At 41.6% G+C, this 26879-nt stretch overlaps 1 protein-coding gene and 1 long non-coding RNA gene across 2 annotated transcripts; both read right to left on the bottom strand.

Annotated features, from left to right (window-relative positions):
- On the bottom strand, window positions 1-7104 carry LOC137284090 (uncharacterized). Its single transcript, XR_010956882.1, has 4 exons — window positions 6969-7104; window positions 1987-2081; window positions 1782-1839; window positions 1-616 (listed from the first exon to the last, which is right to left on the bottom strand). It is a non-coding gene; the product is annotated as an uncharacterized lncRNA (long non-coding RNA).
- Window positions 7105-11078: 3974 nt separating this feature from the next.
- LOC137285043 (cysteine-rich protein 1-like) lies at window positions 11079-25840 on the bottom strand. The gene is made up of 4 exons (XM_067817232.1): window positions 25694-25840; window positions 13249-13343; window positions 12431-12488; window positions 11079-11970 (listed from the first exon to the last, which is right to left on the bottom strand). Exons 1-4 carry the CDS (start codon window positions 25728-25730, stop codon window positions 11924-11926), a joined length of 237 nt encoding a protein of 78 aa, XP_067673333.1. The 5' UTR covers window positions 25731-25840; the 3' UTR covers window positions 11079-11923.
- Window positions 25841-26879: the final 1039 nt, after the last annotated feature.

Here is a 26879-nt window from a genome sequence, read left to right as displayed (position 1 = left end):
TGACGGGGAGAATCTGGTAAGGTTTTATTACATTTCATACATACAGAACAAAGTCGTACACGATAATAAAGCATACCCTTTGGAACGTTTCAGTGACGTTGTATGTGTCCAACTTGTTTTCGAAAAGGTCATGAACTAATTTAAGAATAGTTACATAGATGTATATATACGAATGAAATAGAACATCTTCATATTTCATACATAAGGGTTAGGAGCATATATATATGTGTATACTTTGATACTTTGTCTGTCATATGTTAACGTGTGTATATATTTGACATTGGAAAAGACTCCCACATACACTTGCTTGCTTAATATATATGGATTAAGCAAATGTATGTGGGAGTCTTTTCCAATGTCAAATATGTACACACGTTAACATATGATAGACAAAGTGTCCCTTCATTCTTTTCCAGGTTTCTTCACAACGTATGCATTGCACTGTGGGTGTAAAATTGTACTTTCGTGACTCCCTTATTTGTTTCTATGAGTATTATCTTAAATGGGAAGTTTAAATGGACATTAAATAATTAGTGAACATAAAGCTAAGTATTGTTGATTGGCTCATGTAAACGCTTGGCTGATGGTAGTAGTTTCGTCGATTGTCATTTTTTACCTGAAATGACAAACAAAAGGATGGATTCGTTACGTACAAATACACATGAGCTGATTCCCATGCTGTATTTAACAGTATTTCAGTAATAAGAGTTAAATGATTAAATGAGTGAGTTTAGTTTTACGCCGCCTTTTAGCAATATTCCAGCAATATCACGGCGGGGGACACCAGAAAATGGGTTTCACACATTGTACCCATGTGGGGAATCGAACCCGGGTGTTCGGCATGACGAGCGAACGCTTTAACCATTAGGCTACCCCACCGCCCCTTCAGTAATAAGACAGATAAAGACAGACGGATATAGTGCTAAAACGCCAAGAATCATATGCATTGCAAACCTGGGAACCCGCTCTCGCATGGTCGTGGGACATCCTTAATTAGTATCGTGTGAGAATAAGCTGCTCCCGTACCTACATGCATACACAGAGATACGACCACATTCTGGTGCCCTCGCACATTTCAACTTATAGCAGCATTTCATTGCTGTAATGTCATTATCGTGTGTTTCTCCAGACCTCTCCACTAAAGAACATCTCTAGGATGAGATGGAACTCCGCCTACGACAGAAAGAGAATCAGTACCCAGTCTACTTGGGCAAATCTTAAGGCTGAATCAAGCTTAGTATGTTCCATGCTCAGCCGGTGTTTAGCCCGTGTCAGTGTAGACGGTGGTCACAACCCTATTCACACTGTTGATATCTTTTCTCTCGTTTGCGCTACACTCTTTATAGCTTGTTTTCTGTTGTTTTTCACATATATAATGTGATATATAATGACACATTTGTAAATGTGCCGTCAACACCATGCTCATATGCATTAGCAACTTTCTCCGTGCTTTTCCACATTTGAAAGAGGAGCTGCTAGAACCGATCAGTATTCCATTTTGTCAATGTGCTAATACCGAGAATATCACTAAACACGGGTACGATCGTTTTTCCTGTGAAGTCTGGCGGAGCAACTCTGTTTCTTTGGCTAAAAATGCTACCTTTTCTCGGTACTCCTTCTAGAAAGTAAATTGGCATATTTCACCATTACCTAGCTTATTATTGCAACTCCGTTGCCATTGCATAAAACAAATCGCGCGTAACTTCTACACGCGTTTGAATTTCCTGAATATATTTTACTGACGCTTTAACGAATAAATACCTGCGTGCATCAATACATACCGTGCGGCCCAAACAGATCTGCGTAACACGGATGAGGACAGTACAGTTGACCGCCATGCTTGATAAAATAGAGAAAATACGGCATGTATAGTAACACCTGGGATTTTGTGAGACATATGTTGCTGTAAGGTGCTGCGTGTAATTTCGTGCTAAACAATCCTTCTCTTTAACTGGTATTTAACAGGTAAACAAAACTCATCCATACCTCCGCTATTTTCCCAGGTGTAAGTTTCTTGCCACATTTGGTGCACTTGAAGCATGTCTTGTGAAAGTCATTGTTGTTATAGGGTTGTCGTTCAGCTGAAAAATACATGTACATGTCAGGGATTGCGATCTGGTAGGATCGGAGATTCTACCAGTAGACATTGCGATCGGAGATTCTACCAGTAGAGATTGAGATCGGAGTCTCTACCAGTAGAAGCTCAAATCTGTCAGGGTTGAAATTGCAGTCCTACACTTATGCAAGCCAGTGAATATTTAGAAACACAAAATTTATTTTCATATATGTAAACATAATGTAAACATAAAACAATATGTCACACCTTCCTTACATGCTACGGTTGGATGTAGAAAAAAATCAGTCTTTTAGGTTGCTATTTGATCTTCTGTTGCCAGGAAAAACTTCGTGATTTACTTATTTTCCTACTGTTTACAGTGAGATGTTAAATACATGCTGTCTCTAATCCCACCCCAACTCCTACGTCTCAAAGTCATAGTTACAAGTAGGAAGTTTGAATTCATTCTGATGTAAGTCTCAACTAATGATCAGTAATCATTAGAAAAACACTGCTTTTCAAAGAGGTGGGGAAATGACCAGGCAATAATATTCTCAGGTGGGTAATGTCCAGGTAGTTAATTGCCCTGCACCCCTCCACTCAGAATACCCACGTGCCACCTACACCTTGTAACAACAAACCAATTCGGTTTTTCCTGGAACAGTGTTAGAAAAAGCAAACAAGCAACCTTCAGCAACCCGACATACGGGATCGGGTGGTCAGGCTCTCTTACTTGGTTGACACATGTCATTGGTTCCCACTTGCGCATATCGATGCTGTTGATCACTGGATTGTCTGGTCCAGAACGCCAATATTTACAGACTGCCGCCATATTGCTTGAATATTGCTGAGTGTGTCGTAAAACTAAACTCACTCACAGAAATATGGAATGAAATGTCTTCAGTATCAACCACCCCTGACTGACACACTCTAAAACTCTACGTTACGTACCAGTGATAATTATTTCAATAGTGAGACACGGGGTCAACTCGACTAGGATGTACTCTTACCATGGCGCCAACAAAAACAAATTCAGTCAGAATATTGTCAGTCTACACAATATTGCTACAAATCCATCTATAAAAAGTAGGTCATGGTGACAGTCAATATACAAGAAATTGCTGATAATAAATTGGCACAAACTAAACCATGGTGATAGTCAGTAGACATAGTACTGCTGCAAATCTATTGATACACACTAAGCTATGTTGATTGTCACACTAGTCACACAGTTTTTTTGAAAGTAGCATTCTCATTTTGTAAACCTAAAGGGAGCAAGCTTAAAAGAAGCAACATGTTCGGTATTTAGATAATATCCCAACAAACTGACTCCTGTGGTCTGGGAATTTTCCGTGATTTATGCATTTGGATTAACGTTGATGCAATTAAACAATCACGTCCATACGGTTTCGTATGGTTTCATTCTGCTGATACATGTCCGTATGCATATGTACTAGTATATATTTCACTTAACTGATAGACCTGTGAAGAGCCGGGTCTGAATGGGTCTTCAGTAACCCATGCTTGCCACAAAAAGCGGACTATTCTTGAGATGACTGCTGGGATCTGGTGGTCTGGCATTCTTTGACATATGCCATGGTATACGCAATGCGTAAATCGATGCTCATGATGTCAATCACTAGAATAACTGGTCCAAACTCAATTATTACATGCAGCCGCTATACTGCTGGAATATTACTGAGCGCGGCGTAAAACTAAATTCACTCCCTCATCACATAATTATTTGCAATGATATACTACACACATCAGTTTTGGTGGACTGATATACTACACACTTATTACGCAGACAGAAATGAAGGACATTCCCCAATGTGTATATCACTGCAGTTCTGGCGTGTGTGCACCATGGTGAATGGCACTACATATTAATAAAGCATTTGCCAATGTGGATATCCTTATTGCTAGGCGTTGTTATGTGTTGAACCGATGGCGGTGATTCATGCTGCCTATGTTCCCGTGTGGGTGGAGCTAAGTGTGGGAAATAATGAAGAGATTACGACAGTGTGCTGTTATTTGATACAAAGCATGTAGCAGCGTTGATGTACTGCGGTTTGTTTCAACAGTTCGGTCACTGAAGTTCGCGTTTGGTGAGGCGAGTTTAGAACTAGAGACGAGGTGAGGTGAGGTAAGGTGAGGTGTTTTGTGCTGAGGTGAGGTTAGAAGAGAGAGGTGAGATGAATAGGAGAGCAGAGGTCAGGTTAAGTAATTTGGTTTGTGTTGTGGTTGGGTGAGGTAACGTGAGGCTAGGCGAGGCGAGGCGTGACGAGGCGTGAAATGAAATTGCGATTAATGTGGGTTTCATATTACTGGTTCACCGTGATACCATACCTCGGTAGACATGGATATCACACCCCAATGATATCACCAGTGTATACCGACTTAATCGTCCCCACTCCAAGTTTCATCCCTTCAGTAGGCAACAAGTTGATGCGATATTATGAACTACTCCTTGTAAACCACGCTGTTGGCATGGATTCTCCACAGTGAACAGTCAACCTATTTTGTCCGGTGTACCCGCCATATTGTTGCTGGAATATTGTCTAAAACAGAGTGAAACCATTCGTAAATTACTCCTGTTATATGACAGCAGTCATTACATGTTCGAAACAGGTTTAAACAGTCCGGTGATTGACATCATGAACACTGAAATACGATAACAAGCATCAGCCAAGTGTCACCCGAGTCTGACCACCCATGAGTTTGGCAATGTTTTAGACACATCATGGCGGGGACACCAGAAATGGGCTACACACATTGTACCCATATGGAGAATCGAACCTGACCATCCGTGAAGCCATAACACTGTTTAAGTACACTTAAGGCATAATCATACTTGAAGAATTACAATGAGCTTGAAAGTAAAATAATGAAGAACATTCTATGACTGGATCATAATCATAAATAAACAAACAAGCAATATCTACATGTTGGCATTTAGACAGCCTTGAAAACTGCTTGATAACAGTGTTAGGGTCTACACCGAAAGGTTTCAGTAAGAAGCTGTCTATCCCAGCACGTCATTATAGAGACTTCTAAATGCCACTCAAAGATATGAAGTACAACTAAAAGCACGTTTACCATAATTTAACTCTCGCACATAAATCGAACCAGGAGTGTTGTATTTGTCAACTTTCAGGATTTCCTGTCCTCGCAGAAGGAAAATTACTGCAACCTTTCGCAATCACATTTTAGCTTGACGCCTCGGTGCGTTGCTTATCAATTGCAGTGGTAATGACTGCGCGGTGTCTGACTAAAGGACATTGATTACAACCTGTGAAACATGCATTACGGTTTCCATAACACAAATCAATAGTGTACTGTTTCAAAAGTGGTATGATATTTTTACATATTATATAACATTATTAGTTTAGGGATACAAAGTTAACAATTTTCAGAAAAAGATAAGACTTGAAAATACGGAATAATGGATATCGGGAAAGCGCATTTCCTAAACGAGTGTCTTAAGATTTTGAATACGACTTCGGACGGGGGAAGTGGGGTAGCCTAGAGGTTAAAGGTTTCGCTCTTCACGTCGAAGATCCTGGTTCGATTTCCCACGTGGGTACTATGTGTGAAGCCCATTTCTGGTGTCTTTTCCGTCGTGATAAAGTTGGAATATTGCTAAAGAGGCGGCTCAGAAACAAACTCACTCACTCATTCACTAGAGTCCGGACTGATTCCATTTATTTTGTGCGAAATTTCTGATACTGAAAGCCGCATTTTAACATGGACAGGGTGGTAGGGTAGCCCAGTGGTTAAAGCGTTCGCTCCTCACGCCGAAGACTCGGGTTCGATTCCCCGCATGTGTACAATATGTGAAGCCCATTTCTGGTGTCCCTTGCCGTGGAATATTAGTAAAACTTTTAAAATTTCAGTTTTTTATTACTCACTCTCTAACACTGATACACTGCTTGGGCTGAGACCAGGTGCATTGACTGCACATCAGGACAAACACTCGGTACTGTTGTATCCCCAGGTGCCAAGAGTTAAGCGGGATAACATTGAACGCTTTAGGCAGTCGCCCTATCTACATAAGGAGCGGTGTCAAATATTAATAAAAAGATTAAGAATAATATACAACCTTCCAGTATACGCCAGTCTGTAACATAACATCATATATCGATTTCTTGCCCGCATGTGTAGGATCTGCATTCAGTGGTTCGTGGCTGATGTATATCGCATGTTAATATCTATCGATCACGCCCATCAGAGATAACAACAATGTGCTGAGCCATCCGAAACCGATGGCCATCATGTCTTGTTTATATCACATGTAAATGTACACAAATTCAGCTGAAATTGACAGCGATGCACATTTCATTCACACGGGCGTTCCGTTACAGAGAAAAAACCCGGGCTTACACATGACAGTGGCTACAAAGGTTGGACATCCATACTTTCTATATATAAAGCTTTACAACCTGTCGGGCTTACACGCAGAAATTGGCTTGCTACCCTGCCCCTCTGCCCCCTTCTTGTCTGCTTACGTTCCTGTTGATGTTGTTTTAATAGAGAATGCAGAAAAACATGGCAGTTGCTACAGTTGGATGGGCTGTTCTACAAAATATTTTCATTCTTAAAATGAATAAAGAATTCTGACCTAATTACAATGGGAATGTCGAGCTGTGATCGAGGTGCATCGGTGTGCAAATACTTGGAAGTGTCCGCATGTGCAGAGACATGACATGACGTACTGTCCTCGAGTATGGAACATACGTAGATCAATCACATGTCAACACTGAAAAAAACTGTTTCAACTGAAACAAAACGCGAATTACCGAACCGTAACGAATTGCCCATTGATGACAACTCGCACTGAGATTTGTTGCCATATGCTGTTGTGGAAACTACGACATACAGTTTTATACTAGGGGTCGTTGTTATCACTTACCGAAGTACACTTCCTTATTGCAGTTTGGACACTTTCCCATTACTATTTCCTTTGCACTCAGGGGTAGCGATGCACGGTAGACAGAACCCAGCTCGATTTATCATTTATAAATGCATATCACTCCCGTTTTGCACACGAACCCCAAGTGCCACGCTCTCCGTGATTACTGTGATTAGGATTTTTCTCATATAGAGTCATTACTCCGATATGTCATTACTGATCACGTTATAGCTTCACGGGTCATTGTGGACAGGCATGCATCTGCCGTGGTCGAAATGTGAATACAATTTCGTTAAATGTGAAAAACATATCTGTTCAAATACTCTTACCATCATATTTGTCATGTACAAATGTCAAGTGGTAAGAGTATACTAATTTAAAGGTCAACGTGTTGGTGTTCAATCTGTGCGGTGAAGGTCGCTAATCTGGCCAGATGAAAATACGTATGAGGACCTTTTATTTCCTTGTGTTGAGGTAGGTTGTGGTAGCCCTGGGGTTAACGCGCCCTCTCGTCACGCTGAAAACTCGGGTTCGACTCCTCACTGAAGTACAATGTGCAGATCCCATTTCTGGTGTCCCCGCCATGATATTGCTGAAATATTGCCAAAAGCGGCGTAAAACTAAACCCCCTTACTCCTCTGATGCAGGTGAAAGATAAATTCCTACTAGAAGAAAACGAAAGCAAATACGCGGATACAATTAGTAAAACGATACATATCAAATCGTTTCAACAACACCATGGACAATAAACATGTCCACACTCAATATGAAAGAATAAATTGGGTCCTCGCTGTTTGCGTATTCCAATGGCCACACTATTCTACCTATGTGATCTGTAAATATTCGGATCTCGTAACTGATATTATGAGCCAAGCCATAGTATACGCTTTATTGTTATGATGGCACACAATCAAGCTTCTTGTCAGACTCCAGACTTCTACATCACGACCAGAGGCCCAGCAGGGAAGTAACCGTAATGTGCAGGTGAGAGTTGCATCCCTTGGACATGCTAAGCGTCTGTCATCTTGGCTTATTATTCAGTAGGCCGCCACTTTTTAATTTCCCAGAACTATCCCCGAGCTAGTGGATGTCTCCACAAAGATGAAATTCTGAAAGCTTCATCAATTCGTTTCACTGCCCAAAAAACAGACAGACCGTGGTATTACTGGAATTGTGCTTGAAGCTGCGTTAAACCTACATATCCCCGTATCCTGACACAAATACACATCACCTCAGTCTACCTGACACATTCTTGAGGCTGCAAGTGAAGATCGGCGCTATAATTGGTCCTCAACAGCCCAAGCCTGTATTAAGAGGCGAGTAACGGGATCGGGTGGTCATGCTTTGTTGACACCTGTCATTGTATCCCACTTTCGTGCTCATGCCTTTGGTCACTGGAATTTCCTGATACAGGCTCAATTATTTACTGACTGCTGTGCAACAACATAAACTGGCCAAAGTCCAACCAACAGATGTGCCACATTCAAGAATTGTTTTTTACCAAACTTGGCAAAGTTCTATCTGTACGACGTAGCGAGGTCAATAGTCGGAATCGTGCGATCGACTGATCTGAACAGATAATTTGCAAACAAGGAGAGGGTTTCCATTTTCTTTTCAAACAATAAAATGACTAAATTTAGTTTGTTTTATAAAGTCTCGATCATTGGGATATTCAGGTCAAATTGCAGAATAAAACCATTGCTCTTCAAGATTCGGGAGACATTCCGATCCCGTTGATTACAAGGCCATGACCACAGTATACTGACTCCGTACCAACCAGTCCTTGTTCTATCCCCTTTGTGCTGAACGCCAGGCAGGGTAACAACAAGTGTCATCTTTTGACGTACGCCGACACGCTTGGATTGACTGACCAAAGAGCAGGAGGCGTTTGTTTTTTATTCCAGACTGAGCCATAAAGGACTGGTATTTCTGCTACAACCAGTCCCACACGTCCCACATTCACGTGACCATATAAAGTCTGTTCCGGTAAATAGCTCAACACCCTTGACATGTGAGGTGTTGTGACTTGAAATAATGACAGCTCTTATAGACAACTTTCTTATTATCGAGTGATAAATTATGACAATTAAATTCCTCAATTGTAGAAGAATTTATTTATAAAGCCTCATACCAAATTGGAAACGGAGAGCACTTATAGTTTTAAAGTAAATTTACCAAACACCGTCCTGAAACATTTTCTGCCAGACCATAAATGCAGTAATCGTTGACGTTATATTCCATTTGTTCTCACCTTGCCTTAAAATGGTTGGATTAAACGTGGCGTAAATCACTAGTCATGCATTTATTCACTCTGCTTTATCCTATTCCCAACCACACCCATCCCCTTGAATTGTTTGATGAAAATAATCATAATTACTTGTGATCACACCCACTGGGATTCGGGAATTGGACTTGACTCTCACACTGTATGACGCCAGTGCTTGTCGTTTCCTTCGTGAGCGATGTAAACAGAACAAACAAGCGACTGTTAACTTTGCGCTGCTCCACTCGAACAAACACAGTTCACTTGAAGAGCGTCATGCAGAATGTCAACGAAGATGACACAGGACACGTTGATTCACTGGTGCAAACATTGGGTGAACATGTGGTGTCACTGTAGGAACGTCGGAAAGAAACTGTGCGCTTTCTAAGGAAATGGACAACTTGTAAGTGAGTCAAAACATTGTGGATGTCAACTTCTTTCTGGGCTTTCCTTGCCCCGTCGGCAGGTGAATGTGCAGGTGAATGAGCATACGTCCCACCAGGTAGGGAGACAAAACGTTTCAATGCTGCCGCCTATGTTCCAATATATTTAACGTACGTTTACAAATGCATGTCCCATTCCCCAAGGATCTGTTTGCTTTTAGAAATGTGGCACTTGTTAGACAGGTTAGGCCCGCGAGTGCTAATGCTCTTTTTAACCATGTAATTTGAAGTAGTCGTACACTAACTGTCATGAGAGTGTCCTCGGCAGTTGGGCGGTTGTTGGTTGTTGATAGGTGGTTGTTGGGCGAGTACTGGGTGATTGTTGGGCGGATGCCGGGGTTGTCCTACATGCAATGTTAAAAAGGTGCAGTTGTAAGAGTTAATCTGGTGCTTATCAACATCTCAAAGGGAAGGCCTGGAGACATAATATTTGTCCTTGTGAAGTATAGTCTTTGTACATCCAACCTTGTGGCATCAGCACTTTCTCCATGTCGTACTCCCTCAGTAACAGACTGGTTTTGAAGCAGCACAGAAACACACCTTTGAAGCTAGGAAATTATTGGGGACTTACGTCACCTTCGTTCTAGTGTTGTGTTTGTCGTCATGGGATCCTTGGTGGTGGCGGTGGTGGTGGTGGTGTGTGTGTATGTGTAGTAGAGATGGTGTGTGTTGGTGGTGTGTGTAGTGGCGGTCGAGTGTGTGGTGGTGGTGTGTGCAGTGGAGGTAGTGTGTGTAGTGGTGGTGCTGTGTGTGTAAGTGGAGGTAGTATTTGTATAGTGGTGTGTGGTGGTAGTGGTGTGTGTAGTGGTGGTGTGTGTGCAGTGGTAGTGGTGGTGTGTGTAGTAGTGGTAGTGTGTGAGTAGACGCAGTAGAGCGCGTGGTGGTGGTGTCTGTGTAGTGGTGGTGGTGGTGTCTGTGTAGTGGTGATGGTGTGTATAGTGTTGATGTTGGTGTGTTTTGATACAAAATATCTTCCCGTGGTATATGTAGGTACTTCCGGTAAAGTGTTCTCCGGAGATCGCTGTAGATACGTGCAGTGTTTAGAACTTTACTACCTTGTGCTTGAGATAGAAACAAATACTATGATTAATAATTAAACAGTATGACTGAAGATGATTCAAACCAACCAGAGATATATCGACATCCAGTATTTACAAGATGGGCCATGCAACCGCTGCATGCACGAGCATGTAACAGGAACTATAGATAGGCAGGAATCAGACCCGAGAAGAAACACTCCCATTTTAAAATGTGTCCAATTGTCGCGTATCGTACAACCACCTCATTGTCGACTTACAACAAATAATGATTACTTGGGATAGTTTAACACTGTGTATTTGATGAGTTCCGATCAAGCACAGATCTCTGTGTTTGGTACGAGGTGAACTAAAAATAGACATGGAATTCAATGAGGATATTAGCTTTATTCAGACAAATGTCTCTTTCGAACAAAGAAATATATAATTTTAAAATTTATCAACATGGAAACGTAACAGATGTCAGTTCATTGTACACAAACATGATTGATTTAATTTTAACAATCAAAACGCGGCTGTAGCAAATAATATATGGTCAGGAGACCAAATAAATGTACGGATCGCGCATCGCAGCTCACAGAGAAACATGCTTTTTTGATGTGCGGTCAGGCCACGTGCTCTTGACCATGTGGAATAATGTGTCCGTCAGTGTGTCTACAGGTTTGGTCGAGTTAGGTGACTGTTCGCCACGCTTTGTACCATTAACTTGTCCAGGAAGGATGTAGATAGATAGTTAAATAGAATTTCATAGTTCCTCAAAACAGAAGTAGTATATAGCTAGCTGTAAAAGATCAGCAATTTTGCGATACTAATAGATAGCACAGATAATATACTTTATAGGTTTCACATTAAGTTTCTTGCCCCATTATAAGAGATTCGCGTTTTGTTCCCCATGTTTGTTGTTTAGATTATTTCATCTATTTATAGCCAAGAGAGTCACGTTTTGTTCCCCAAGAAGCACACTTTGACACATCATAGGTTTTCAGTTCCAATGCGCAACAATATATACCAGTCTTTGAGACCAAAATATTCTCTTTTGCTGACAAGGACGTCACAGACATGCATCGTTATTGTAAAGATTTTTCTGAGGGTAAAAATATAATGTAAAGAATAACTCCATAAATTCTAATATGCACTGGATAGAGAATTTGCAACAGGACACACTTTACTATTTGGTAAAATGTGAAGTAATGATACTATTGGTCACGTCTCTCAGTCGTACTTTGCGCTCCCAGCCGTGCCAGCTCCAGCCCGAAAACCTGAAAGAGGGGGAATGATCATGTGTGAGCCAGATGATGTAATGTAATAAGATAATACTCAACATATTCTTTCTAATAGTGTGTTTTTTTTAAAAAAAAAAGAAAAAAAAAAGAAGGAATAATCATACAATATCATAACATTTTTATACAGTTACCAGAATATAGTTACCTAAAGTTATAACCAACTTAAATGCACCACTAATTTCGTTCGCTATAACCCTAGGTGGTTGTGCACATTTCGGCTAAAATATACATCAGTTGGATAAGAACATATCTGGCTGATAACATATATATCCACAAGCTGGCTATAAACCTTTAGTTTATATACACATGTAGTCCTCCGTGAATTCCATTTCAGGTTTTGAAAGAGTACGAACAAAATATGAACAACTTCTTTGAATAAAAAGCTATCTTTAAAAAGTTGACAGAAGCTTGTTGTAGAAAAGAACGGATGTCTTACCACCAGGTCCGAACAACGCTGCGTAGCAGGGGTTAGGGCAATATAAATTGCCCTGATGCTGAAAGGGAAAACCACACAGGTTAAAAGGGACATCTTACGGTTGAATATTTGGCCATAAAAGATCATGATCAATATGGGGATTTTGATATTGATGAAATATTCTTATTCTACTGATGATCCTGTTTTTTGTTTTGTTTGTCAGTTATTTCACGTCGCACTCAGCAATATTCTAGCTATATGGCGCTACATAATCTGTAAATAATAGAGTCTGAACCACAAAATCCGGTGATCAACAGCATGAACATCAATCTACGCAATATTGTCGCCATTGAAATATGATGACATGTGTTAGTCAGCCACATTAGCAAGCCTGGCAACCTAATCCCGCTTCTTAAGAAAAGCATGGATTTCTGAAGACCAATTCCAACCCGCATCTTCACAGATGATGAAGATCCTCAATGCACATGCATATGTCCTTTGGTCTTTGGTATAGCATCTGTCTGCTTTAAACAGTGTAGCCTCGTTAATACAGACTGCATCGTTCGTGGGTTAATATACCAACACGCACCTTCAATTGCCCTTTAATAATTCTAATGGGGGCTTAATGATTAGGACACGCGATACCCACGTGTACACGTTGTTTGTCGAACACTACGCAAGGCTATATTATGGCAATATGCAAACAATCCGGACAGGACAAGCCAGTGATTAACTTGATGAGCATAGATCCACGTCAACAGCGACGCAGCAATATCATATGCAGACTTTAAGGTAAACTTTTAAGTTTATTTTGTCATTTACACAGTTGCATTACGAACCTCGCTACCATTCCCAGCTGCAAGGGTTTTCCCGCATCGTTTACATTTGTGACAGGCCCTGTGGTAGTCCTTCCCGTTTGATACCATCCTCTCAGCTGAATATAGAAAGTATATCTTTCATTATAATCACCAGACCATATAATAACACATTTATTGTATACTGATTCCTGCAGAAGGATGATAATCTGAAGATCTGTTGTATACCTACAACGCAAAGTCCGTGTATATCGTTAACGGAAGTCTGAATTTGCTACAATGAAAGCAATGTTACAAACTGAGACTACATTCAGTATAATGATTCAGCATAATTCAATATTTATTTCCAAACGAAGTGATAAGTGAGTGAATGATTGTTTATGCCGCGTTTAGCTTTAGTCCACCAATATGACGGCGCAGGGCTCGGCGTGACGAGCGAACACTATAATCACTACCCTGCCATGTCTCTAAATACATCTCCTATGTACTGTCACAGATTGAAAACAATGTTGATAAGGCAACACGAGTTACCTGGAGAGCTCTACTTGTAACGACAGTACACACACATCACTTCTAACCACAAACTGATATAGCTTGTCTCCTCATTAATAGCACTGGTGTTATGGTGCACATGGTAATTATGCTATGAATTATGATACTTCATACAATATGAATTATGATACTTCATACAATGTGAAGACATGGTGGGTGATATAGCCAAAGGTGTGATTTGACATCTGACCCTGCCGCGGACCGTTAGATCATAGATAGCTGTACTTGTAAATACAGTTAGCTGTATACGTATGGAATGAATGATTGAGTTTGGTTGTAAGCCGCACTCAGCAATATTCCACCTATATGGCAGCAGCCTGTAAATAATCGAGACTGGAACAGACAATCCAGAGATCAACAGCATGAGCATCGACCTGCGCGATTGGGAAAAGATGACATGACTGTGTCAGCGATGCTGACCACCCGATCCCGTCTGTCGTCTATTACAAGAATGGGTTGCTTAAGACCAATTTTCTAGCATGGATCTTCTACTTATCGGAATCGGGTTATACTTACCGATGTTTTGATAGAGTTGTCTAAGAACTGATAAGATATATATGACCAATATATATATATATATATATATATTCCATTATAAAATTTATTAAAAGATGAACAGAGTTAGTAGGGGTTTTCAGTTTTACACTGCTTCAGACAAGTATATTATTCTACAAACATCATCGCAGACTTGTGGGGATTCGAACCCTGATCTTCAACGAGATGAACTAGCGCTTGAGTAACGATTATAAACACGAAATCCTTCTGCAGGGATGGTTGCAAACTGGGGAATGAAGCGGGAGCATGTTTAACCTATCAATTGTTTAAATATCCACCTTTGGAGTGTCTGTGTTTGGCTTTATTTGAATTGCCACTCTGTACCATTTGTTGATCATTTTCTGCTATCAGCGGTTATCTCCCTTCCCAAGTTTTGTAACCCAATGTGCATCACCTGGATTGCTGGATATTTTCAGTTTGGTTGTCGAAGGATTATGGGTATCGGCAGTTGACGTGTATTTACTCAAACTAAGCGACACATTTAACAATATTGACAAGCACACTTTCTTTTACACGCAGTTGTAGTTAGCTTTTGATACATTAAAATTTGTTACATATTTCGCGCATAATTGACACAACCCACGGTGTACTGGAATCGCTCCTTTATTAAGAAAGTATAATCCCAAATATTACATATCTTACATTTGACCACTTTTTAAGTGGCATTGTGCAATCACAGCTTTTCGGCTAAGGGAGGAGGATCGGGTTACACTAATCAGAAGGGTACACAAAGTCCAGAGTCTGGACGGCCTATTGACCAATTTTGTGGAAGTCGCGGTGGCTGAGAGGGTTAGACGGCTGACTTAGTTTGCTGGGGACTGGATGCCTGACCGAGGGATTGGGTTCCAATCCCGGATAGAACAGAAGTATTCGAACCTGTACTTTTCGAAGACAATGTAATCACAAATATAACATATGTTACATGTGTATCGTGTCAAGCATGGGGTATGGTCTCTTTTGCTTTAAATGTTTAGCTTTTGGACTGGGGTGTATATATTTTTAACACACTCATCGATCAAGAGTACCCGAAGAGTCCCATTAACCCACATGCAATTGCAGCCATGGAGGCGTCTAGACACTGGGTGTATGCACATGTAGTGTGCGAGTGGCGTTATCTCGTCAATCCATGTCCCTTGTAAACATTTGCAGCCAACATAACCACGTCGGGCAAGGTGCCCCATTCTTACAGCTCCTTGGGCATACATACTTCAAGGCAATTTAAGCAAACGATTTTAGTGTGTCTCATAATCCCTGAACCACATTATTGTCCCTACTCCCTACCCCCCTTTGCAGTGCTAAAGCCCTAAGGCAAATCAAGTCTCAAGACAAATCAAGTCTCAAGTCTCGATTTACTCAAGTCTCTCTCTCCCTGGAGCTCCTTTTAAAAAAATGGGTTTCGTTTGTTACTATTAAAATGATATGCAGTAGAACCCCGTTTATACGGACGTTTTGGTTACAATCGGATATCGTCCGGATGCGGGGTCCGAGTAAACGGAGTTCGACTGTTCACTCTGACACTAAGCGTTAGTCCAGTGTTGTTGGGGTTTTTTTTAAAATCTGATCATATGGAAATATAGCATCACGAACATACAAATAAACTAAACTGGAGAACAAATTAGGATTTACTTTAGACTTGACTTGCGATGCAAAAGTAGAGACCCATGTTTGAAGGCAGTTAAACAAATTTCATGGTACACGGTGTGTGGCGGCGAGGGTTCCAGGGGCTCCCTAGTGCGTGGATACAACGGCTGAAGCTGTTCTACACGGCCAGACCTGATGTAAGCCGTGTAGTCTGCCGAGCTTGTTGATACGTGGACATAGGGGTTCCGACAAGGAAACCTGAGCTATTTCACTCCACATGAGATTATCGAGAGAGCCAGGATGCATCCAGACCGGAGGAAATACATTCTGCAATGTGATGCATTGTAGTTAAATAGCCAATCAGCTAATTGGAAGTGTTCATCTTGTCGAGTGCGTTTGGGAATTCGTAAGTCGTTGTCAAATGTTGGGTTTCATATACCGTCGAAATATATGAGTGGATTTGACATTTTCAGTATATTTTAGCCGTATTTTGGTGTTTTTGTTTGTAGGAGACAAACCGCCTTTCACACGCTTTAGAGTTTTAAGACTTGAAACCCACGAGCTAACAAAAGATCTGAGTTTGACATTCCCGGTCATGGGATGGTGAGATGACAAGGGGCACAACTTGGACAGGAACTGCACACCAGATCCACCCGTGCTGCAGTCACGTGTTGTTGCGGTTGAGACGGAGGAGAAGATGAAGATGTTGATAGTTCTCGACGACGGCATTGCAGTCGCAGTTGCAGTATATGCATAAAACAGTGATAGTGACGAGGCTTATATTATACTGTATCGGCACATGGGCACTGAAACAATCCACAGTGGTACTCTCATACCCTCACACAGTGAGTGGGAGTGGGTAACGTCGGTTTGACTAGTATGCTAGTATGACATGTCAGCTCGGTGCTGGAGGAAGTCCGGATTCCTGGGTGAAAGCCACGGGTAGGGTGCTGACAACCAATCATGGATAACTATACACAAAGAACTAGTCAAGCACCCCCTGAAATATCTCACGATTAAATGAGCTCCGCCCTTTGGCGCATTGCTGGGACATGACTGGTTGTTGTGTGCAACAAACCGATCCACCTGTACAGAACCTGGTCCATTTGGAAGCTATAATTATCGTTATAAAATCAACTAGGATTCCACCCCTTTTGTCGTTATTTTATGAGTCAAAGGCTCAAACGGGTCAGAAAAATTCATGTTTTTGATCATGCTCACAAGACGTTTTATGTAATAGTTGAAAACCAATTATTGCCAAAATACAGGGTTTACCAACTGATTGCAGGAAACCTGCCTATCCAAGGGACGCAACTCTGCACAACTTGTTCCCGCACCAACCTGGCTAACGGTTACACAACACCTAATGTTTTCCCCATAGATTTCTGTAGTAACCTTATATATTTTCAAACATCATCCAGGCTGTCAACAGCCATTCCATGTACACATGGGTACAGTCAGGCCTTTAAACTACCAAAACAACACAATTTCTGACCAATTCGTCCGGCGTATTTCCCAAGCATGGGAAGCGGAACACATCAGCCCCAGTTTCGCACCAAATGTCACCAACTTGAAAATATTCTCACACATATATGCATTATTCATAGTGATAAAACTGACAGCACTAAATTCTAAAATTGTGGTCAGTCTTAATTACCGTGCTTTTCAAAAACATAAACACCTTACACTATTTCATCTAATCACTGCTGTCACGATCGAGTCTCTGTCTCTTCAGTTGTTTACATACGGTGCCCGCTCAGGAAGCTTGTGGTTCTAATATAGTGTAGTGGCACCTAACTGACTTCCTTTAATAGATTACTGACTGGTAAGCAGCGGGAATTACTGAATGAGTGGGGGTTTTACGGCGCTTTCAGTAATTTCATGTCATATCATGAACACAATAACACCTCCACATGTGATACTCATCAGAAAATCGAACTCCTATTCCCACTACCCAAGCCAAAGTAGCAACATAAAAATAATATTTATAGAACTTGTAACATGACTAACGTTAGGAGATTAAACTCGCGCGTCACACCCAGCCGTTATGAATATAACTCGACGTTCATATATCATAGATGTACGTTTCAACAGGATAACCTACTTAGACTATATAGCACACAAGGGGTTACACTCACCCCACAGGCTGACATAACGGGTGGTAATGAATTCTGGAGAGACCATTTGTTAAACTTGTAGGAGAATAGTATCTCACAATAAGTATACAGTGTGACAATGCCATGAATGGGCAAAAATATCGCCTGGTCGCTCTGTTTCAACTGGATTATATGGACGCATTTTGTATGTTTCCTAAGGGCAACAATGGTAGTTTGCGACAGCATGACAGTGTCAGTTCTAGAAAAGCAAGTCAAAACATTGATTATAAAACTGTCTCGTTTCCTGTTAATGGGTTCCGTCCTCTTGCGCAACTTAGAGCGATAACCAGTCCAGATTTTTAAGACTATTTCAAAGTACTGAATACATAAAAAATCGAATTGGCTGAAAAGTAGGTCATTGTTTGGATGGATTAATGAGACTCATGTTTCGGTATGATATAGCGGTGTTTACTGGTCCTTTGTAGTGAATGTAATCTCTCTACCCACAGCAGTGTTGATTTCAGGCAAGAGTCATTTTCCTTATCGAAGATCATAACACATATGCTATAGATCGACCAACGCCTATTTCAGGCTAGAACAAATATAACTATGTGTTGACAGCCCATCACTTCTAGCCCACACCGACTTGAATATTGACCTGATATAGGTTTGCTATCATAGCAAACACAGCGCTTTTCGCTTACAGACGTTGATGGCGTTAGGTTTGCACACGTTGATGGCGTCGGTCATGATGACCCTCACTTAGACGAGCAAGTAGTCTTTGAAATGAACATACTTTGCAGAAAAACGTTCATAGCAAAGACTACCCTTCGGTCTTCCAAAGAGCCAAGGAACCGTGAAGGTCCCGGGCGACTGTGCGTGTAGTAAGAGGTGACTAACGTGATCGGGTGGTCAGGCTGTCTCACTTGATTGGCGCATGCCATCGGTTCCCATTTGCGCAGATCGATGCTCATGTTGTTGATCACTGGATTGTCTGGTCCAGACTCGATTATTTACAGACCGCCGCCATATAGCTGGAACATTGCTGAGTGCGGAGTAAAACTAAACACACTCACTCACCCATAGACCTAAGGCCTGACCAGACTGACCGTTATACATCGGTATGGCCTTCATGCCCTAAATGTACATATTATCACACAAAGCGAGGTGTAATTAACTATATTTGTTATCGCCATCCAACTGATATGCAAATTGCACCTGCAGGACTACTTCACCCCATCCATTTCTCGTTTCCCAATATGCTGACTACTGTTCCCAATAATTTGACTTCTGTTCCCAATAAGTTGACAATTGTTCCCAATAAACTGACTGTTCCCAATGTGTTGACTACTGTTCCCATTTAGTTGACGACTGTTCCCAAAATGTTGACTAATGTTCCCATTAAGTTGACTACTGTTCCCAATATGTTGACTTCTGTTCCCATTAAGTTGCCTTCTGTTCCCATTACGTTGACTACTGTTCCCAACATGTTGACTACTGTTCCCATTAAGTCGACTTCTATTGCCAGTATGCTGACTGCTGTTCCAAGTATGTCGAATATGATCAACTGCAAGTTCTGCACTTTACACCCATGTGGGGAATCGAACCCGGGTCTTCGGCAAGACGAGCGAACGCTTTAAACACAAGGCTGCCTGAGCGGCCTGTCGAACGGACAAAAAATCCTCTTTAGTAATCATTTTGAAACACGGATAACTCGAAGTACGTCTATTTAACTACAAGACAACTATTTTGGGCTTAAATGTGAGCTTCAAAGGCTTTAACCGCCTGCACCCACCACTCTCAGTATGCAGATCTGGTCCCTACATAGATGACATATTGCCGTTGCGACGTCAAACTCAGCTCAATAAAACATCACTAAAGTGGCTGAATGAGTTGATAGAATAGCTTAGTCCACTGCCGGTAACGCTGGGCTGCATTTCAGCATTTCAATTTTTACCGTCATCAATAAAGATCAAAGTGATGTCAATCCTAATGATGTTGATTCTCACTTAAAAACATCTCTTCTTGCGCTAAACTGACCCCGCCCACAACATGACTTGTACTCTGAGGTGGAGGTACTCGACTTGCCATAGATGCAGCAGAATGGAATATGTGAATAATTATACTCTGGTACAGAAAATTAAACGCGCTAGGACTTGGCCTCGTATTGGCTACACAGGTCGCTGGTTCATTGACAAGAAACCTGTGCACGCACCTACTCTGTTGACGCAAAGGGCGTGCGACACCAGCCACTATTATACAAATACGTCTGTGAGCTATACATGCTCTTATACACTTGCTTGGTGGGACAGCAGGCTGACTGTTGCGACCAGGGTTTTCATTATAAATGAGAGAGACAGAGAGAGAGAGAGAGAGAGTACTGTCCGGTCAATTATTGATGTTAACACCAACAATGTGGCCCAATGGAATTTGAGTTGGTGATGCTTGTCAACGGCAATCGAAAATCTTGTTCCCATTTTCTAAATATATCTGTGATTATTAACTGGGCATATACTTATCACGAAGGACTGACTCTAATATATGTTTATTACTCATTTTATTGACTTTCGTGTATTTAATATATGGCTGCGAGTCACCAAAACAATTATGTAACAATTTATTTATGTACTTTACTGAAACTGCAATAATCCCCTCGCGAGTGCATCTGCCAGGGTTTCGATACTCAGGTTGGTGCTATCAATGCTTATGTTCAGTTAACTAGCATTAGAAGAACTAGACCTGTCCGCACTGGTCAGTTTTGGACTCCGGCATTACTGAGGCTCCATCTCACGGGGGTGTTGTATGTGACATCGAGTACATCTAACGGAGTATGTTTGTAGTGTCAATTGCAGCTAGGTCTCGGCGCTCTCCTCAGGTTTACGCGGGAAATAGGAGGGTGTAGCCTTCTCCGCGATGACACATCAGTGGAACGACACGTCAACCGAAACAACGCCCACCTTGCTTGTGACAACAGTGGGCTTATATGGGACTAAGGAAATGAAAATGTCCGGTTTAGGAAAATCACATCTGGCTTGCTTTCTACTGCCGTTATATTTGGACTTGGAATGTTTACTAAGATGAAAGTTACAAATCGGTTCGGAATTAGTAAAAAAATAACTGTGCACCAGTTGCAGTTCGATATGACGTTTTGTGTTGAATAAAATAATTGGAACTGAGGATAGACGAAATCATCAAATCTAGCGCGGTCAGTCTACCAGAAGTGACACAATTTCGTTATCAGTCAAACCGGTCAATTACAACCCACCTATGCGCATAACACTGGAAATTACACATGGCATATTTTCACACGAGAAATGTATCTTCAACAACAGTTTTCCAAGCGTTTGTACGTTTGATCGGGTATTCAACCTGAATCTAGAGAGGACATTCCTAGCCACAATGGTAACGTAGGCAACACCCTTATCTTTTGAGAGATATTTATAGCCCTTTAGTACACTACTTCTTTTGTATGTGTCCTCTTTTGTATGTGGGTGTATGTGTGTGAGATACAGCGTGTGGGGGGAGAGGTGGGGTGGAGTCGGCGGTTAACGAGACGGGACGGGAGAGAGGGAGAATCGGCGGGAGGATAAGATTTGTTATTGTAACTTTTTAAATGGCACTAGAAGAAAAACACACGCACACACACACACACACACACACACACACACACACACACACACACACACACACACACACACACACACACACACACACACACACACACACACACACACACACACCTATTTTACAAAAATCAATATGGAGCCTTTAAAACGAAATTAGTCCAAGAGTAGTTTTAGTATATATGTGAAACATGATTAGCGTGATTGAGATGGGCATGGTATGATGCACATTCGCCCTCTGGACTCGAATACAGAATGTTTATGAAGGTTCAGGTTGTATCAGGGTGGTGGATGGGCGCGCACCTCCACACTGCGCACACTGTCAGAGCTGGCGTTACAACGTATGCTGACTGCAATTAGTATCAATTGAGGACATGATTGATGGCCTGTCAGTTGCGCCATCACAGGCTGTCAATACAGTAACGCTATGCATAACCGCAGTGAGACGACTACAATGGATTTCGATTGACTGCAGTAGCTATACATTTCTCTTCGTATCGTTAAACCCACTCACTGACACAAAGGTGTTTCAAAAATGAGAGAAATATGCACATTCTGTGACAATCAAAGCAGGCGTCACCATTTCTCGTGGAACCGTGCTAAAAAACAACAATCAATTCTTGAATATCAGGTAATGCAGGCTGAGATGTATTTTATGAAAAAATAGCTTTTGAAACATTAGGAGGTTAGGAACTTTAATGTAACATGCTGAACGTGAAATACAAGACAGACAAGAACTTTAACACAACAAACACTTTACAACATCGAAGGAAGAGAGAAGATATCTAAGTCAACATCTGTGCTTTCCTATATTCTTCGGGATCTATTGTGCACCTAACAATGAAGTACGGACGCCCAGCAGACTGTCAAATAGAATTATACTGTGTTTCACGTAGACGACTAATCACAAAACATTTCTGACATTCCTGACGTCGCACCTCGAACAACCATCAGAATGAGGATGTGACGGGGGTAATGAGGTGTAGGTATACAGAAGACGGGGGTAATGAGGTGTAGGTATACAGAAGACGGGGGTAATGAGGTGTAGGTATACAGAAGACGGGGGTAATGAGGTGTAGGTATACAGAAGACGGGGGTAATGAGGTGTAGGTATACAGAAGACGGGGGTAATGAGGTGTAGGTATACAGAAGACGGGGGTAATGAGGTGTAGGTATACAGAAGACGGGGGTAATGAGGTGTAGGTATACAGAAGACGGGGGTAATGAGGTGTAGGTATACAGAAGACGGGGGTAATGAGGTGTAGGTATACAGAAGACGGGGGTAATGAGGAGTAGGTATACAGAAGACGGGGGTAATGAGGTGTAGGTATACAGAAGACGGGGGTAATGAGGTGTAGGTATACAGAAGACGGGGGACATCACGGTCATGGCATGGAAACTCGAAGCTTCTTGTTACATACGTGATGTGGAAACAGGGGAATGGACTTGAAACCGCTGTCCTCTCTTAATGAAGTGAGTGCGTTTGGTTTTACGGCTCTTTTAGCAATAATCCAACAGCAGCAAGGCTATGGACACCAGAAATTGGCATCACACATTGTACTCATATGGGGAATCGAACTCCGGTCTTCGGCGTGACGAGAGGACTCTTTAACCACTAGGCTACCCCGACCGCCACTCCTTTGATGGAAGTAAAGAGTCTGAGTACCTTTCACCAGTGAGATATATACTGAAGGAGATATATTCACATACCTTATGTCTCTTTCTCCTCAAAGGTTTCTGAATAAGGATACGTACACGCTTCAACACATTCCTTGTACGTAAGGCCAATAACAATCTATTGATATGCATGAAAGGTGGTATAATGATATACGTTCTGCATGTTATATCTTAAAGGGACTTGAACACAAAGAATCATTGTGATTTATCACTGAGGGAACTATTAACTAGTCTAGTTTAATCTAGGTAACTCCAAGTCCTGGGATAATTGTATGTCGACTTGTTCGAGACAAGCGGGTCACAGTGGTGATTAACATGACGTCGGAACAACCAAATACCTCTAATTTACGGGAGACTCAACCAGAGACAGTGTACTGAGAACGTTATATGCAGATACATGCAAGTCGTTGTAGGTGATAGGATGCATTTGACCCTTGATACGTGGTAGTCGCGAGATGAGCGCTTACGGTAAACAGCTGCGAAAATCCCCAGTCACTCCAAACACAATCCAGAACCTGTTGTGTACTGAATACACTACTTCGTATGGAATCTGGACATTTATCCCATTTCAACCGTTCTCAATTAACCTCGTTCTTTGTCAGCCTTCGGCCGTGACCCACGGCGAAACCACTACGAACTTGCAGATATGAAGCTTCAGTGATCTTGTTAGTGCACAATATGTTCTCACTAAAACGTCTCTGCTGATGTCGCCATGCAATTCTGTGTAATATTTCAATCCATCTCGTCCTGTATTTTGTGACATGTTATCAACAGATGGCACCGGCTATGCGCACGATGTCCCTTAACTTGTGACTCATGAACTATGCATTCGTTAATATACGCTACTTGAGAGATGGCCTCAGGCAACACATTGGAGCAGGTGTCATTTTCACGACAGACATGCTTGTAGATTTCATGGGTATTGTCAGCGGGCGGTGGGGTAGTCCAGCAGTTATAGTCGCTAGCCACGCCCGAACCCGAGTTCAATTCTCCCCATTTGTACCGTCTAAAGTCTCTGTCTCTGTGTCTCTCTCTCATACACACACAGACAAACGCGCGCACGCACGCACGCACACACACACGATCTAGTCATTGAAACAGCCACTGAGTGTGTATAGCTATAAACGTATTGTCGGTCGCTCAATACATGCTAACATCTTACCGGGAGTCAAACAGCTAGCCTACTTATCACATGCCTTCAAGTCACTGTGTTAACATACTGCAAGGGCAGGTTTATATTCTTGCTAGATATGTGCTATGTCAACCTGGTAACAGAATGTGACAACAAGGGATTACTTGAATAGTGAAATGGACTGAGTCCATTGATCTAACATGCAATGTGGATCCGATAAGAGGAGGACAAGTGGTTAAGTATATGGAGCGGATCCGCTTGACATATTTGGGAGGCGGAGAGAGAGGGGAGTGGGGTGGGGGACTTGTAGTGAATGTAGCAGCAGTCGAACGAGCAGTGATGGTCCTTACTCAACAACAGTATACTGAATACTCTGCTGTCAAAGCTTGAACGAATCTCCTGTGTACACTCCTGTCACACACTGATCTTTTGCAATTGCATTGGACGTAGAAATCAATCATGTTTAAGTCGTGGGCTTCTACAATAGCGTCATCAACATACGTGAACTTTAGACAGTTCACTCATGGCACAGTAGCTGTAGACATTACAACAGTAGGGCTATATTCTACTTCAGGTGAAGTAAGTAGTGTTCACACAAGCAGGTAGTACTAGCTTCACATGAAGCACCATATGTTCACACAAGCAGTTACTGTTATATTCTACTTCAGGTGAAGTATATGCACTATTCACACAAGCAGGTAGTGCTATATTCTGCTACACGTGACGTATGTAGTGTTCACACAAGGAGGTAGTGCTATATTCTGCTACACGTGAAGTATATGTAGTGTTCACACAAGCAGCTACTTTTATATTCTACTTCACGTGAAGTATGTAGTGTCCACACAAACAGGTGGTGCTATATTCTGCTACACGTGAAGTATGTAGTGTCCACACAAACAGGTGGTGCTATATTCTGCTACACGTGAAGTATGTAGTGTCCACACAAACAGGTGGTGCTATATTCTGCTACACGTGAAGTATGTAGTGTCCACACAAACAGGTGGTGCTATATTCTGCTACACGTGAAGTGAGCTGCGGTTGCACAGAGAGATGGTGCTATACAAAGCATCATGTGAACAAAAGAGGTTTCATTTTTCAGTTTAAGACTGCAATATAGATATATGTCATCATGACACCTGCTGCATTAAATGCCATATTTACAGAATTACATACCTGTGTGAATCGTTAACACAGGGTAGATGAAAACTCAACATTTATCCACACTACATGAAGGAAAATAATTAAAAACATACCAAAGTAAACTTCCTTGTTACATGTTGGGCACTTCATTTTGTTGCACTTGTCTTGAGTTCGATTCAATCACTCCCGTTTCTCTCAAGTCCCATGTCTGATGTGAGAAATATTTAGGTCCTTATTTGGTGTCATCAGCTTTTGCACACGAACACACATTTTGCACACGGCATGCATGTAAACATAGGTTTCATTATTTAAAGCTTTCCTTCCGACAATCCTATATTAGTGGGAAGTCACACCCATGAATGGGCAAGGAATTTGGAGACAGTTCCAATACCTACCCTGGTATTTTGTCATAATTTCTAAACCAATTAGAACTTATGCGCAAATGATTGAGGTCGTTCTTTACCAAAGTTAGCGTGTTGCAACTAATCCATTTGCAAGGGGTTGGCAAACACTGAGTTGTACGTAAGATCAGCACTGAAAAACCACAAACACGCTCTCCATATTCACACGAATCCTACTGTATCATGAAAACTTTTAGATATCAGTATGCAGATATTAACACGCTGAAGTTAAAATCAAAATGCATGTTTTATACAACCATCTGCTTGCCTGTTTTGAGTATCTATGTGTATGAATTTCTACCAAAATGATAGACGTCATAAGCATAAGGACTGGTAGGGGTGTCAGATATTGATTCATTGACCTGTAACTCTGCTTCAATGACACCACAATAAGTACACTGTGAACACTGGACGTCACGCCTTCCCCATATGCGTAGAGGGTCAGTTATCTTGTGACGTTTACCAGGTCAGAGCAGGTCGAAGGAAAGATACGCCCTGTCGTGTGATTAGACCACTTGACATACACAAACAGGTCTTCGCGAGGACATTGTTAGTTGTTTTTTTTAAAGAAAGAATTGTGAATTATCGTTCCCCCTTTGTGTGACTACTTCTTTGTAGATTGAAACATAATGTTTCTTTACTAAAGATCATGTTTAAAGCATACCCACTGTCTGGCTCGGTGGCTGCTTGAGTGAGTAAGTGGGTGAGTGAGAATGGTTGTACGCTTTTTGTTGCAACATTCTAGCAGTATCATATCAGAGAGTGAGTGAGTGAGTGAGAGCGATTGAGTGACTATGCATTTACACTTTTTCTTGAAATATTCCAGTAGTAAAAGGAGGACTCAAGGCCACGGGTTCGATCCACGGTTGTGTCATACCAAAAGAGTTAAAATATGGTA

The sequence above is a fragment of the Haliotis asinina genome, chromosome 5 (assembly GCF_037392515.1).
Source record: "Haliotis asinina isolate JCU_RB_2024 chromosome 5, JCU_Hal_asi_v2, whole genome shotgun sequence".
In the NCBI taxonomy this organism is placed as follows: Eukaryota; Metazoa; Mollusca; class Gastropoda; order Lepetellida; family Haliotidae; genus Haliotis; species Haliotis asinina.
The sequence above is the reverse complement of the archived record's forward strand: the minus strand, read 5'-3'. Positions and strand labels throughout refer to the sequence as shown.